Source organism: Hemicordylus capensis, chromosome 9 (genome assembly GCF_027244095.1).
Source record: "Hemicordylus capensis ecotype Gifberg chromosome 9, rHemCap1.1.pri, whole genome shotgun sequence".
NCBI lineage: Eukaryota > Metazoa > Chordata > Lepidosauria > Squamata > Cordylidae > Hemicordylus > Hemicordylus capensis.
In genome coordinates, this window is record NC_069665.1 from 22,508,481 (window position 1) to 22,521,783 (window position 13,303).

The 13,303-nt window shown below is 47.2% G+C and overlaps 1 protein-coding gene across 2 annotated transcripts in view; it reads left to right on the forward strand.

The window, feature by feature from the left end:
• The window catches only part of LONP2 (lon peptidase 2, peroxisomal), a 51,419-nt gene extending 38,116 nt beyond the window's left edge, over positions 1 to 13,303 (forward strand). For both annotated transcript variants that reach the window (XM_053270625.1, XM_053270626.1), the window contains exons 12-15: positions 2,776 to 2,918; positions 5,826 to 6,033; positions 8,793 to 8,983; positions 11,798 to 13,303. In XM_053270625.1, the coding sequence (XP_053126600.1) occupies positions 2,776 to 2,918; positions 5,826 to 6,033; positions 8,793 to 8,983; positions 11,798 to 12,019 (764 nt within the window). In that variant the 3' untranslated portion in view covers positions 12,020 to 13,303. The remainder of the gene's footprint in view (positions 1 to 2,775; positions 2,919 to 5,825; positions 6,034 to 8,792; positions 8,984 to 11,797) is intronic.

Consider the following 13,303-nt stretch of genomic DNA (forward strand, 5'->3'; position numbering starts at 1 on the left):
TGGTGGCGGCCGTTGGTTTGAAGCATCGGAAGCTGCCTTCTACCGAGTCGGACCGTTGGTCCATCTAGCTCAGTACTGCACAACCCAAATAACCCGGTGGACCAGAACCACCCATGACTTAGTGTGTGGGGGCCAAGGTCGGTGTTCCCTCTAACAGGGAGTCCCAGATGTTGTTGACTGCAACTCCCAGAATCCCCTGCAATGGCTTTTGCTTGGGGACTCTGGGAGTTGTAGTCAACAGCATCTGGGAACCCCTGTTGGAGAGGACACTGGCCTCTTTTTATTTTTATTTTTAAAGAGAGACAACAGCCACTGGGGTGTGTGCTGGGGATGGATAGGGCCAGTTGTTCTCTCCCTATTCAATAAAGAGAATCATCACTTTTAAAAGGTGCCTCTCTGCTCAGTTAGCAGATTGTTACCAGGGTTTAGAGTTTCATTTTTCACATAATCTATCATTGTTTTAAATTGTTTTTTTAATGTTTTAACTTTGTTTTTAATCAGTGTCATTTTATTGTATGCTGTTTTATTGCAAACTGCCCAGGGACGCGGGTTTGGGGCGGTTTATAAATATGCTAAATAAATTAAAATAATGTAGGACATAGGTGTGGGGCTAAATAAATAAATTAAACAATGTAGGACATAGGTATGGGGCAGTGTTTTACAGGCACAGGAGTTATAAGCAATCTGCTTAGTTTCTTGGTTTGTTTGTTTTTTAAACTACTGTGAGCCTGTCTATTTGTGGAAGGAATGCAAATCAGTCATTTGGCGTTTCAAATAGCACTTTTGTGACATATTTGTAAATATAATGAGCTACGAAACCCTTCACCCTGTTGGGTGAAGCAGAAATGGCAATGCTAGCTGTACTTCTGCAACCAAGTATTATTATCACTGTTATTAAGAATGTTTATATACCGCTTTTCAACAAGCCCACTTGCAGTTTCAGTAACATATCCAAATGGGGGTGGAGTGGAATTAGTTTCTATAGAAAGAAGGGGCCTGTGTGCGCTGCTGCTGTAGCAGATTATAAAACAGGCGTTGCTAATTGGGTTATCAGAATATAAAGCAATGAGAAACTTGTTTTCTTAATAGGGCAGATGGCTGCAGCAAATACAGGAGGGATTCAATTACAAGGCTCCCATCTTTCCCACTGCTGTCTGCAGAGTTAGCTAGTCGCACTGGAATCCGCCTGTAGAAATGTAATCACCTTGCAAAATGGGGAGGGGTCTTGTATCTAAAACTGCAGCAAATTCAAAGGAGCCACTTCAGAAAAACAGGTTGCCAGACTGGAGACTCGGCCACACCTGTGAGTTGGTGCAGATGTGATCTGAATAGTTCCTCCGTGCAGAAAACCACAGGAGTAGCTGCTGATACTATGCTAACTGAGCAAAGAGGCACCTTTTTAAAAGGGGTGATTCTCTTGTATTTAGCAGGGGGAGAGCAACTGGCCCTATGCAGCCCCAGCACAGCATCCCTCCAGTGCTTCTTGCTAGCGTCTGCCTTTGATTTATTTTTAGACTGTGAGCCCTTTAAGGACAGGGAACCATCTTATTTATGAATTTTATTTTATTTTATTTATTTTATTTTTATTTTATTTTTTATTATGAATTTTATTTTATTTATAAATGCTTTGAGCATGTTTGCTATAAAGTCGTATATAAATATTCGTAATACTATGACTCTCTTAAATACTGTACTACAGCAGTTCTCAAACTTGGGTCCCAAGATATTGTTGGACTATGACTCCTGTCATCCCCAGCCATGACCAGTGTGGATATGGGTGATGGGAGGAACATAGGAAGCTGCCCTGTACCTAGTCAGACCCTTGGTCCATCCAGCTCAGTATTGTCTACACTGACTGGCAGCAGCTTCTCCAAGGTTTCAGGCAGGAGTCTCTTCCAGTCCTTCCTGGAGAAGCTACCAGGGATTGAGCCTGGGACCTTCTGCATGCAAGCATGGAGGTGCTCTTCCACTGAGCTATGACCCCATCCCCTAAAGCAAGCCTGCTCAACTTTGCCCCCCACCCCGCTGTTTTTGGACTACAACTCCCTCAGTCCCCAGCCACAGTGGCCAATAGACAGGGATTATGGGAGTTGTAGGCCAATATCTGCATGGGGGCCGAAGTTGAGCAGCCCTGCCCTAAAGGGATTAATTTATAGCACTCACATGCTGTCACCCATCCACATGCAAACCAAGGCATGGTCCTGCTTAGCAAAGGGGACAATTCACCTAATGACACAACAGGGAAATGACTTGACTAGCAAGGCAGGGGTTGCCGGTTTGAATCCCCGCGGGCGTGTTTCCCAGACGATGGGAAACACCTCTATCAGGCAGCAGCGATATAGGAAGATGCTGAAAGACATCATCTCACACTGCATGGGAGATGGCAATGGTCAACCCCTCCTGTATTCTACCAAAGACAACCACAGGGCTCTGTGGGCGCCTGGAGTCAACATCGACTCGACGGCACACCACAAGATCCGCTATCCTTCCTTTGTAGTCTAACAACATCGAGGACCCAAGTTTGAGAAGCCCCGGTGTCGTATGTGGGCCCTCCGTATACCTGACCTTTGGGATCAAAACAGTTCTGCCAGCGGCAACCAGAGAAGTTCCTGGCTCCCCAGCCACTCTGTGACAGCCAAACAACTGAGCCAGTCGATGGCTGAGACTTCGCGGTTGCCACAAACCCTTTTTGGAATGTGGCCGTATAGTTCCTCAGGGTTGCTGCCGGAGTATTTCTCGCGTGCAAAAACGGGATTTCCCTTTTCCTTCTCTTAGAGGGCCGAGAGCCTCTTGCGGAGGACGCTAAACCCGATTCCCTCGGGGACGCCACGGACTTGGCTCTGCCACCCGAAATGCCCATTCTCATCGATTTCCGTGCCTTGAAAGACATCCTCGGGCCACCGATGTACGAACTGGAGGTAAGCTTTTTCTGTCTTTGGCTTCTTCCCCCACCCCCATTTTGTTTTATTGCAACAGTTGGCTCTGTGACTTGTGCGGACATTTTGTTTGCTTGCTTGTTTGTTTCGAAAGGCTGGGATGGGAGCCCTGAGGGGAAAATATCTATCTATCTATCTATCTATCTATCTATCTATCTATCTATCTATCTATCTATCTACTTCTTCCTAGACTTCCAGAGAGCATTCCTCACTCCTTAGGTAGGGTTAGACTCCTCCCCCAGCCAGGAACAATCCCAGGCCAGCCCTGACTGGCAGTGGGTCCAGAGATGCACCTAGGTAATTTTGGGGCCTGGACCTAAAGTCCTTTGGAGCCCAGCCTTGCCCTGCCCCACTGCAAGTTAAGTCTCTTGCCCCTGCGCATGCGTGCACACACGTGACACACACAATATTTTTAACGCCTGGGTTCTTGAGGGCACAAAGCAACTGAACTCACAAGCATGGAAGACTATAAAGCAGGCATATTTGGGCAAATCTGCACTAGCAGAAACATTTTCAACACGCAACTGAACATCTTGCCATCCCCCATATTTCTTCCCCCACTCTCCCCTCTGCCTTTCCAAAGCACCCTGTGCAGGTCACAATTGCACTCGGCTGCCCGGCACAGCGTGGGCCAGTGGCATGGTGACCACACACCCCAGGACAGACTAAAGGGGATTTGGGGGCCCCCAGCGGGTGTGGAGGCCCTGGACTTCGGCCCCGAAGTCTAAGGGTAAGAGCGCTTCTGAGTGGGACGGTAGAGTTCGTCTTGAGTTCCATGTATTTTTCTATAGATTTGAGTTCCATATGAATGGTCCCCTTTGGGTCCACCCTGGTTTGCATTTGGATGGAGACTACATGTATGAGGACTTTGAGATATTCCCTTTAGGGGGTGGGGCTGCTCTAGGAAGAACGCCTGCATGCTTGCATGCAGAAGGTTCCGAGTTCCCTCCCTGGCATCTCCGGATAGGGCTGAGAGAGATTCCTGCCTGCAACCTTGGAGAAGCCGCGGCCAGCCTGTGTAGGCAACATGGAGCTAGATGGACCAAGGGTCTGACTCAGTATATGGCAGCTTCCTATGTCCATTCCTATGTAACTCTGCTTGGAGATGGATGCGTTCTGAGCCCATGGTGGGTCTACCCTCAAACTGTTGTAGCCGGCCACCAAGATTATTTTGTACCATTCACAACTCAAAGTGGACTTGGGAATGCCTGAACCAGTTTTTGTCCCCCCCCCCCCCCCGAGCTGCTGCACACTTCTCCCTGCAGTGAAGAGTGTCGCTTCCGTCCTGGTGGAAAGCATTCCAGATTGGTTCCATTTGTTTATCTTTCCTGCGGTGGGCCTCTCGTTCCTCTTTCTCCCTGGCTCTGAGAGCTTCACCTCCTGACCTTCATGCCGCCATCAATAGCGAGTTGAAATCGACCCTGTAAAGGCAGTTCTCAAGTCCGTCTCAGCTTGGGGAGGCCTTGCAAAGAGAAACGGGGGGCGGGGCTGTGCTATAGTAATTGAATTGAATTGATTGGCTTTCCAGAAGGAGCGGCCTCTTCAGATGAAATGTTATGTAAAGTGAATTAGGCCTATAATCTTATCTAGCAAGAGTGCTAGATGAAAGATGTGCCATCTTTTGACAGCCGACCAAAAACCAGGCTCCGATTCAAACATTTGCAGCTTCTTTAGGGCGGTCAACATGAATTCATACTCTTAAGTATGAATTCATGTTGACCGCTCCAAAGAAACGGCAAATGTTTGAATCGGAGCCTGGTTTTTGGTCGGCTGACAAAAGATGGCACACTCTAGACGGCTATATGATTGTTTTTAAGAAGATTTATATACTGTTTTTGAACAAAAAGTTTTCAAAGTGGTTTACATAGCAAAATAAAATGGGGGGAAATAGAACTCAAAATCCAGAAAGAAACTTAAGCAAGAGCCACTAGACAAGATGCGATGTTGGGATGAACGGGGACATCTGTTATCCTCCTGATAAATCTAAGAGAGGAACCATGTTAAAAACATGCTTCTTTGTTGGTTAACAATTGTATGGGTACAAAAAATATATATAAAAAGCCAAAAAGGAGTGTTTCATAGAGAATAAAGTCATGCTTTTTTGTTCTTAAAAATTGTTTTTTAAAATTGAAAGCTCTTTGACATGGACTGTATCCACCTTGGCCCAGTAATAACGATGCCATATTTACCTGAATCCAAGACTAGTTTCCCCCCAAGTTCTTTGAGGTAAGAAATCGGGAGGGGATGGGGTCGTCTTGTGAAACGTGGAAGTCTGAACTGGCCCATCCCCAGCACAGCATCCCTTCAGTGGCTGTTGCTGGTGTCTACGTTTCTTTTTTTAAGATTTTGAGCCCTTTGGGGACAAGGAGCCTATGTATGTATGTATATCTTTGTAAACCGCTTTGGGAACTTTTTGTTGAAAAGTGGTATATAAATATTTGTTGTATTCATAACAACATCTGGGAATCCCGATTACGTTACATGGGAGCTGTGTCCAGAGAAGGGCTCATGTGATTAATAGAGAAAGTTTTCTATGCCTCCCTTCATTCTTTGGCACAGCAGCCCCATGAGGTGGGTTATTACTGATATCTGGGGAAAGGGGGGGTGAGGTTGGTGACAGTGTCCCCAAGACCACTCCCCAGAGAGCATGATGGAACTCTGAGCCAGAGCGAGATTTCCCAGGCCCATCGTTCGACCCCCGACTGATCCAAACTGTGGTCCAGGGAGTTTCTCCTGGGCTCCTTATATATGTTAACCTGTGTTTAAAACCCCTTCCAGGTGCAACTTCAAGCTGCCGATATTGTCGGGGCCCTTGACTTTCTGTTGGGACCCTGCCACGGATTCCCATTTCCCCTTCCCTATGGAAACCTTGTCTCTGTTTTTGTGCAGGTGTCGGAGCGACTGAACCAGCCAGGCGTGGCAATCGGCTTGGCTTGGACTCCCTTAGGAGGGGAGATCATGTTTGTGGAAGCCAGCCGCATGGACGGGGAGGGCCAGCTGACTCTGACAGGACAGCTGGGCGATGTCATGAAGGAGTCGGCACATCTTGCCATCAGCTGGCTGCGCAGCAATGCGAAGAAATACCATTTGACAAATGGTAGGTGGGTGCATTTGAGTAGAGCAGGCGGATGCAGACGTGAGTTGGGTTTTGAAGAGGTTCTTGCTGCCTGCCTGGGACTGCAGAAACAGGGACGGCAGATGTGAATTGGGTTTTGAAGAGGTTCTTGCTGCCTGCCTGGGACTGCAGAAACAGGAGCTGTTAAGTCCCCAGCAGGCACAATACCTTTTTGGTAGAGACTGATTTGGTGGGGAACTTGGTGCATTTCAAAGTTGTTCTAGCCCGACTTAACAAATTAGTCCATATCATTTAGTCTGAGGCGTGGCACATCTACAGGGCGCCTTGAAGCAGAAGGAATAATCAGTGCTTTTTTACTTTTAGTTGCAGGGGAGTAACAGCAGGAGAGAGGGCCTGCCCTCAACTCCTGCCTGTGGCTTCCAGCGGCATCTGGAGGGCCACTGTGCAAAACAGGATGCTGGACTAGATGGGCCTCCTTGGGCCTGATCCAGCAGGGCTGTTCTTCTGTTCTGTGTTCTTATACACTGGTGAGGTGGTGTTCTGTTTTATTTAAATATGTAAATGCTGCATTCGCTGCTCAAAACAGCTTACAACACAAATAAACCGATTGCACTCAGAATATGGAGCCTGACAATATTGTTCTCTTTTTTGAGGCTTCTCTTCTGAACAGGCTTTTAATCTCGACGTGTACTTGGAAGTGCTTTGGTACCGTGTGTTCTTTGCTATGCCGTTTGTCAGCCTGGTGATTTGCTGTTCTGAATAGTTGTATTTTAAGTTTGATCTCTGCTGTTCAGAATGTATAGAAACGCAGATCACATTCCAATTAAATGGATAAATTGCAATAAGATGGCCTCTGAAAATACCACGGAAGAGGGGCTGGTCCTATCCCCCCAGTATGGTGGCTTATATGCAGCTCAGCAGGCCGCCCGTGGAATTTCATGTGAGCGCCAACTGTGGTCTCCCTTCTGCCACGTTCAGAGAGCCTCCGTGGCTCCTAAGAATTGCATCATTGCTGCAGCGACATTGTTCCCACCCACCCCGACAGAAGCAGAGTCGATGCAGCTCTGATGCCATTATTAGGAGCTGCAGAAGCTCCCTGAATGTGGCAGAAGAGAGACCACAGTTGGCGCACACCCAGAGTTCTGTGGGCGCTGCCCGCTGCCTCTAAGCCACCATATTGAAGGGAAGGGGATCAACCCCCTCCCATTTTAGAGAGAAAAGATTAGTCCCCCCGCCCAAAAAAAACCAATCACTGTCTTTGATGGGACCATCAGAGGGAGATTGTCCACCAAAAAGGTCCATGAGGATGCTTTGATCAGTAGTGGCCCGTCCTAGCTAGATGATTCTATGCCAGTCAGGCGAATGACCGGGGTTGGGGGGGTTTCTCTCCCCTACCGGACCAATGACCAGCCCACACAGCTCAGTTACAGGCAGGCTGGGGCCAGGAGGGAATGAGAGAGCACCTTTCTGTACCCAAACAGCAGGTGCCTCTCCCATTCAGCTCTTTAGTATGTGCTGCTACTGACTTTTATGAGTTTTTATAAGCAATGCAAAGAACGATTCCGCCCGCCCCCCCCCGTAATGTTTGGCGGAGAAGGGAGAGGCACTCTGCCCTCAGCCTCAATCCCTACTTACCTTACAGAGCCCTTATAAAGCTGACAAAGATAATGTACCTGATGCACTTTGAAAGCTCAAGAATCTATGTTGTCAGTGCTGATTTATTAATTATTTATTTATGCTATCTACACACAGTCTACTAGAAGTTATTGACTGCATTTGGTCCTTTAATTATCGGGCCCTTTCCAGGGGTCTAGGGCAGGGCTGCTCAACTTCGGCCCTCCTGCAGATGTTGGCCTACAATTCCCATAATCCCTGGCTATTGGTCACTGGGGCTGGGGATTATGGGAGTTGTAGTTCAAAACCAGTTGCGGGGGCCTAAGCTGAGCAGGCCTGGTCTGGATAACTAAAGAAAAATTAAAGATATCGTTGTGGTGTTCGGGCTGCCCCAAATAGTGTGGCCTTCTGTAGGTTTTTTTTTTTTTTAAAGTTGTTGTTGTTGTTGTTGCCATTGCCCACTTAATGAAATCCTAGTTGGTTAATTAACTTATTAATGTATTAAGCTGGCATACTCTGTCATGTGGTGGGATAAACCAGCTGTTCTGAGGAAGGCTATTTAGAGGCTGCACACAAGAGTTGCTGCAAGCATCTTCTTGGAAGAGGCAAGCTCTCGCCGCAGCAGGGAATGCCTCTTCCAAGATGGTGCTTGCTGTCTGCAGTTTTGATCAGTACTAAGTGCAAGAGTAACTTTGAAATTAAAGCTGCTCGCCCGTTAAGCAAGGTTCCCTTTTGAGTCAAAGGCAATGGAAGGCATTGGTAAACCCCTCCTGTTTTCTACCAAGAAAACCATATTGCTCTGTGGTCTCCTGGAATCAACACCGACTCGATGGCACAATCTTTCCTTTTCTTTATTATAAAAGTGTTTCTGCTGTCATTAAACTAGTCCATCAAGGATAGTTTTTGTTTGTTTGCTTAAGGCTCAGTGTAGAGGTACATTGATGCAGGTCTCCCCGCCCCCCCCCCCCCCGCTTCCCGGTGCAAATCGTGCTTCAGATTCACCACTGAATCTGGAACTGGTGTTTGGAATTCGAGTCCTCCAGTGCAGTGGGCTCTTTTTAAAAAAAATAAAAAATAAAAAATAATAATTCTTTTTAGAACAAAGAGCAGAACCACACCACAGGTTTGAAATCCTCCTCACTGAAACCCCTTTCTCTTTCTTAAAGCTTCTGGAAGTTTTGATCTCCTTGACAACACAGACATCCATCTGCACTTCCCAGCTGGAGCTGTCACAAAAGATGGACCATCTGCTGGAGTTACCATAGTAACCTGCCTTGCCTCCCTTTTCAGTGGGCGGCTGGTGCGTTCAGATGTAGCCATGACTGGGGAAATTACGCTAAGAGGCCTTGTTCTTCCCGTAAGTATTGTTTGAAGATAATGATATTGTTGAGCAGTAGCGCGCACACACACACACCCCGGTTAATACCAGCTTCGATTCTGTAGCCTCAGCCGCATACCCAGGCTTGTTATGTTTCATTCCTAAGCAGTCTTCTGTACTCTTCCAGTTCAGTCCTACAAAACTGACAGTTAGCACACACTTGCTTTTGTTGTTGTTGTTTGGTTTTCAAATCTGCGCTGCATTTGCAAGCGCGCAATCTGCCCGGGGTGACATTTCCAAGAGAACAGAAGAGCAGATTATTTCTCCCGGCGGTGGAGTTGATTTTGTCAGACGCTGCCTAATTTGAAACTCCAGCTGCACCACTGCTGGTATCCCCTCCTTAAAAGCCCCCCCAGCAGAACAGGATCACCCTGTTTACTTTCTCCCACTTCCATCTGGATGGCCCGGGAGAATATCCCAGCTATCCTTGTCCAAAAGGGGAAGTATTCATGATAAAGGCACAAATCTCCTGGATTCGAAAGGCTTCCTCCAATGCCATACAAAGAATATGTTGTGTGTATTACAACTTGAGGTGAGGTGGGGGAAGGCTGTGATTCTTTGCAAGTCAGGGAGGCTGCCGCTCAGTGTGAAACCATTTGCTTTGCATGTGGAAGGCCGCAGGATGCTACCATTCATAGGAACACAGGAAGCTGCCATATACTGAGTCAGACCATTGGTCAGACCATTGGTCAGACCATAGTTCCATCTAGCTTAGTATTGTCTTCACAGACTGGCAGCGGCTTCTCCAAGGCTGCAGGCAGGAATCTCTCTCAGCCCTATCTGGAGGGAACACAGGAAGCTGCCATATACTGAGTCAGACCATTGGTCAGACCATTGGTCAGACCATAGTTCCATCTAGCTCAGTATTGTCTTCACAGACTGGCAGCGGCTTCTCTAAGGTTACAGGCAGGAATCTCTCTCTGCCCTATCTTGGAGATGATGCCAGGGAGGGAACTTGGAACCTTCTGCTCTTCCCAGAGCGCCCCCCCCCCATTCAAATGTAAACCAGGGCAGATCAAGGTCCTCCTGTGTATAGTAGTTAATTGTGGGGAGGGGGCTGCGATTCTGTTTTTCTCTAGCCAACATGGCTGGATTTGAAGTGCTGTCTGGGATGTAGATCGTGTTGGGTGACATCAGTGATGACCAGCAAGACAAGAGTCCCTCATTCCTGCTTGCAAAGGATCAACTTTCACTGGAGCAGAGGCTGACTCATCACCAGGCAAAGTCCAAAGCAGACTCTTGACAAGTTTCAGCCCTTCACTCCTGTAGAAGGTGGCAGAGCATAGATCAACTAATGAGGAACAAGTAGGGAATCTTGGCAAGCAGGGGAGACCCTTTTGGTCTGAATTCCCTCCCTGCGAGCATTTGTATTCTTTAAATAAAGTGTCTCTGACTGCCCTACTTACAAACTTAGAGAGAAGCGTGTGATCTTCCACACTCCCCAGCAGAGACCTTTGGCTGCACTGCTTATGGAGGCAAAACGGACGACCAGGATCCTCTGGACTTTGCCATGGGGTTGGCCCATCTCAGTCCTTGTGCAAGGCTTGTCTTTGCAGTCTGAGTATTCTCTTTGCATGGACTGGAGCCAAAAGGCTGCATTCAACCTCATCCTGGGTATAGTTCATACCAGTTAATGATTCCACAGCATGGCCCGAAGGTGTCTGACACAGCACCCAAGCTGAAAGTAAGTAGGTCTGATCTGGATGGAAGACTGCCTAGGAATCTGCCTTGCATTATGTCATAAAAGAAAGGCGGCATAAGTACAAAGGATCCGTGGACCAGGAGGTGTGGGTTTTACTCCCCGCCCGCCTTCCAAGCTTTCACACAAACAATCCAAATTAAGTATCTTGTCACACATTTAGTGTTATAATGTATGTGTCTATAGTTTGGGGTTTTCTGGATAGCAAGGAGAACCTGGCACGCGGAGCAAGATATTCAGGATGAGGGAAGCCTGGATTCGGTCTCCCCTCAGCTTTATGGCTGACTGAATCATCTTGGGAGAGTCACTCTGTTTCACTGCATAAACTACCTCACAGGCTTGTTTTGATAAGAGCAGGGAGAACTGTGTCCCTCGAGATGAGCTCCTTGGGGAAATGGGATCGAAATAAAAACAAAAAACATACTAGTCATGGGATAAAATTGTCCGGCTCTAAAAGCAGGCCTATACCAACTTAATTAATCGCCATAGGTTGTCTTGTGTTTTTTTCAACAAGCATGGCGTCTAGAAACTTGCATTAAAAAAATGAAGTGTCAGAATTCTTTCTCTCCTAGCTGAGACACCCCTTCCTAGCAGCACAACCAAAGCATTGATCAGGGTTGGGGACATCGTTCAACCCAACATATTCCAGATAGGCTGAAGGGTTGTTGCAGTTGTCTAATCCAGTGGTTCCAAACCAGGGTTCCTCCAGATGTTGCTGAACCACAACTCCCATCATCCCCAGCTACCCCTGATTGTGTCCAGCAACATCTGGAGGAACCCCTGGCCTAACGTTTTGGAATGGAATGGAAGTTTCCTCCTTTTTCTCCTTAGCAGGCCAGTTTCATTTGCACCGCAGTACTAACCAAAGGAAGGTATTTCTTGACTAGTATGCTTTCCATTTGAGCTGGAATAAGGCTCCTGATCCCATGCAATATGAAAAGTTTAGGAAGCCAAGTTGGGAAAGTGAGAGCAGATTTGCAGGGAAAGCTGCACCCGCCCAATGCCACTGTTCTGCGCTGCTGAAAGCACAAACACACACACACACCCCGCCGCCCTAATCTGCTTTCCCTGCTTTCATTCTGTGTCTTTAACAGGTGGGAGGAATCAAGGACAAAGTCCTGGCCGCGCACAGAGCCGGCCTGAAGAGAATTATCATTCCCCAAAGAAATGAAAAAGACCTTGAGGAGATTGCCGCGAACGTACGGCAGGACCTGAATTTTGTGATGACAAGCTGCCTGGATGAGGTCCTTAACGCAGCTTTTGATGGGGGATTTTCGGCAAAGACTCTACTTGATCACTTTAGTAGTAAACTCTAAGCAAATTGATGGGGCTTGCTCAAGGAACGAAATACAAAGCTGGGAGTTCATCTGGCAGGTGATTAAAAAAAGGTGGGGTATGCATATAAAAAGGGTAATAGTAGAATATACTGACATTAGCCACCAGATTCTTATCAAGAAGGGGTAAGAATCACCAAGACAATTATGGACCTGCTGACCACCATGGTTGGCCTTGATTAATGGGGAGCAATCTGGGGAGATCGATTTTGGCACTAAGCTCTTAATAATCATTATTCCGCTACACAATTAAGCATACTTGTACAGGAGCTGAATGGCATTGCCCAGTCATGTAGACCTTCAAAACAAAACAAAACACAAAACGCACTGCCTGCTAATGAAGCCTGACTTTTCTCTCTCTTCCCCCAAAGAGCTTGTCATAATTGGAGATCTACCCTGCCTGCATTTCAGCACTGTGGTTAAAATGCTATTGATCCTAAACTGCAGCGTAGTTCCGTTTACCTCGAAAGAATGTGTGCAAGGGAATGATTTAGTCATGGTCCTGTAGGTAAGTGGGGAGGGACAACTGCTGAGCGTTAATCAGTAATATACTTAGATTGGGTCAAAGGGGGTTTGTATGTTGGCTACCTCCCTGCAACTCTGCATTCAGAGGACATCCTGATTTTACAGCAGGACGTGGGAGAGCCAGAGAGAGAGACACCCCTGGGATTTGGGAATCACTGCTTTGCCCAGTAGAACAGTGGTCCTCAACCAGGGTTCCTCCAGATGTTGCTAAACTACAGCTCCCAACATCCCCAGCCACAATAAGTTGTAGCTGGGGATGCTGGGAGTTGTAGTTCAGCACCATCTGGAGGAACCCTAGTTGGGAACCACTGTAGTAGAAGACAGAACTCTTCTTCCTCTATATACCTGGGGTTCTCAACACTGGGTCCCCAGAGGTTGTTGGACTTCAGCTCCCATAATCTCCAACCAAAGGCCACTGGGGCTGGGGATTATGGGAGCTGAAGTCCATTAACAACAGGAGACCCAATGCTGAGAATCCCTGCTCTGTACCGGGGCTACTCAGCTGCCCCCACCCCACCCCAATGTGCTCTCCGACAGTAATCTCAGCTGTATTCGCTGCAGCTCCTTTAACTGCTTTAAATTATGAATTAAATGTAGCAATCTCTTTAAGTGGGAGGATGAAGCAATTCACTGCTTTTTCTGTACAACAGGCGGCTTGGTTAACTTGTCATGCTACTGCTGTTTAGTACAAAATCTGAAAATTTCAAATGTTACTATAAAGCTGTTAATTACTGCTGTTAA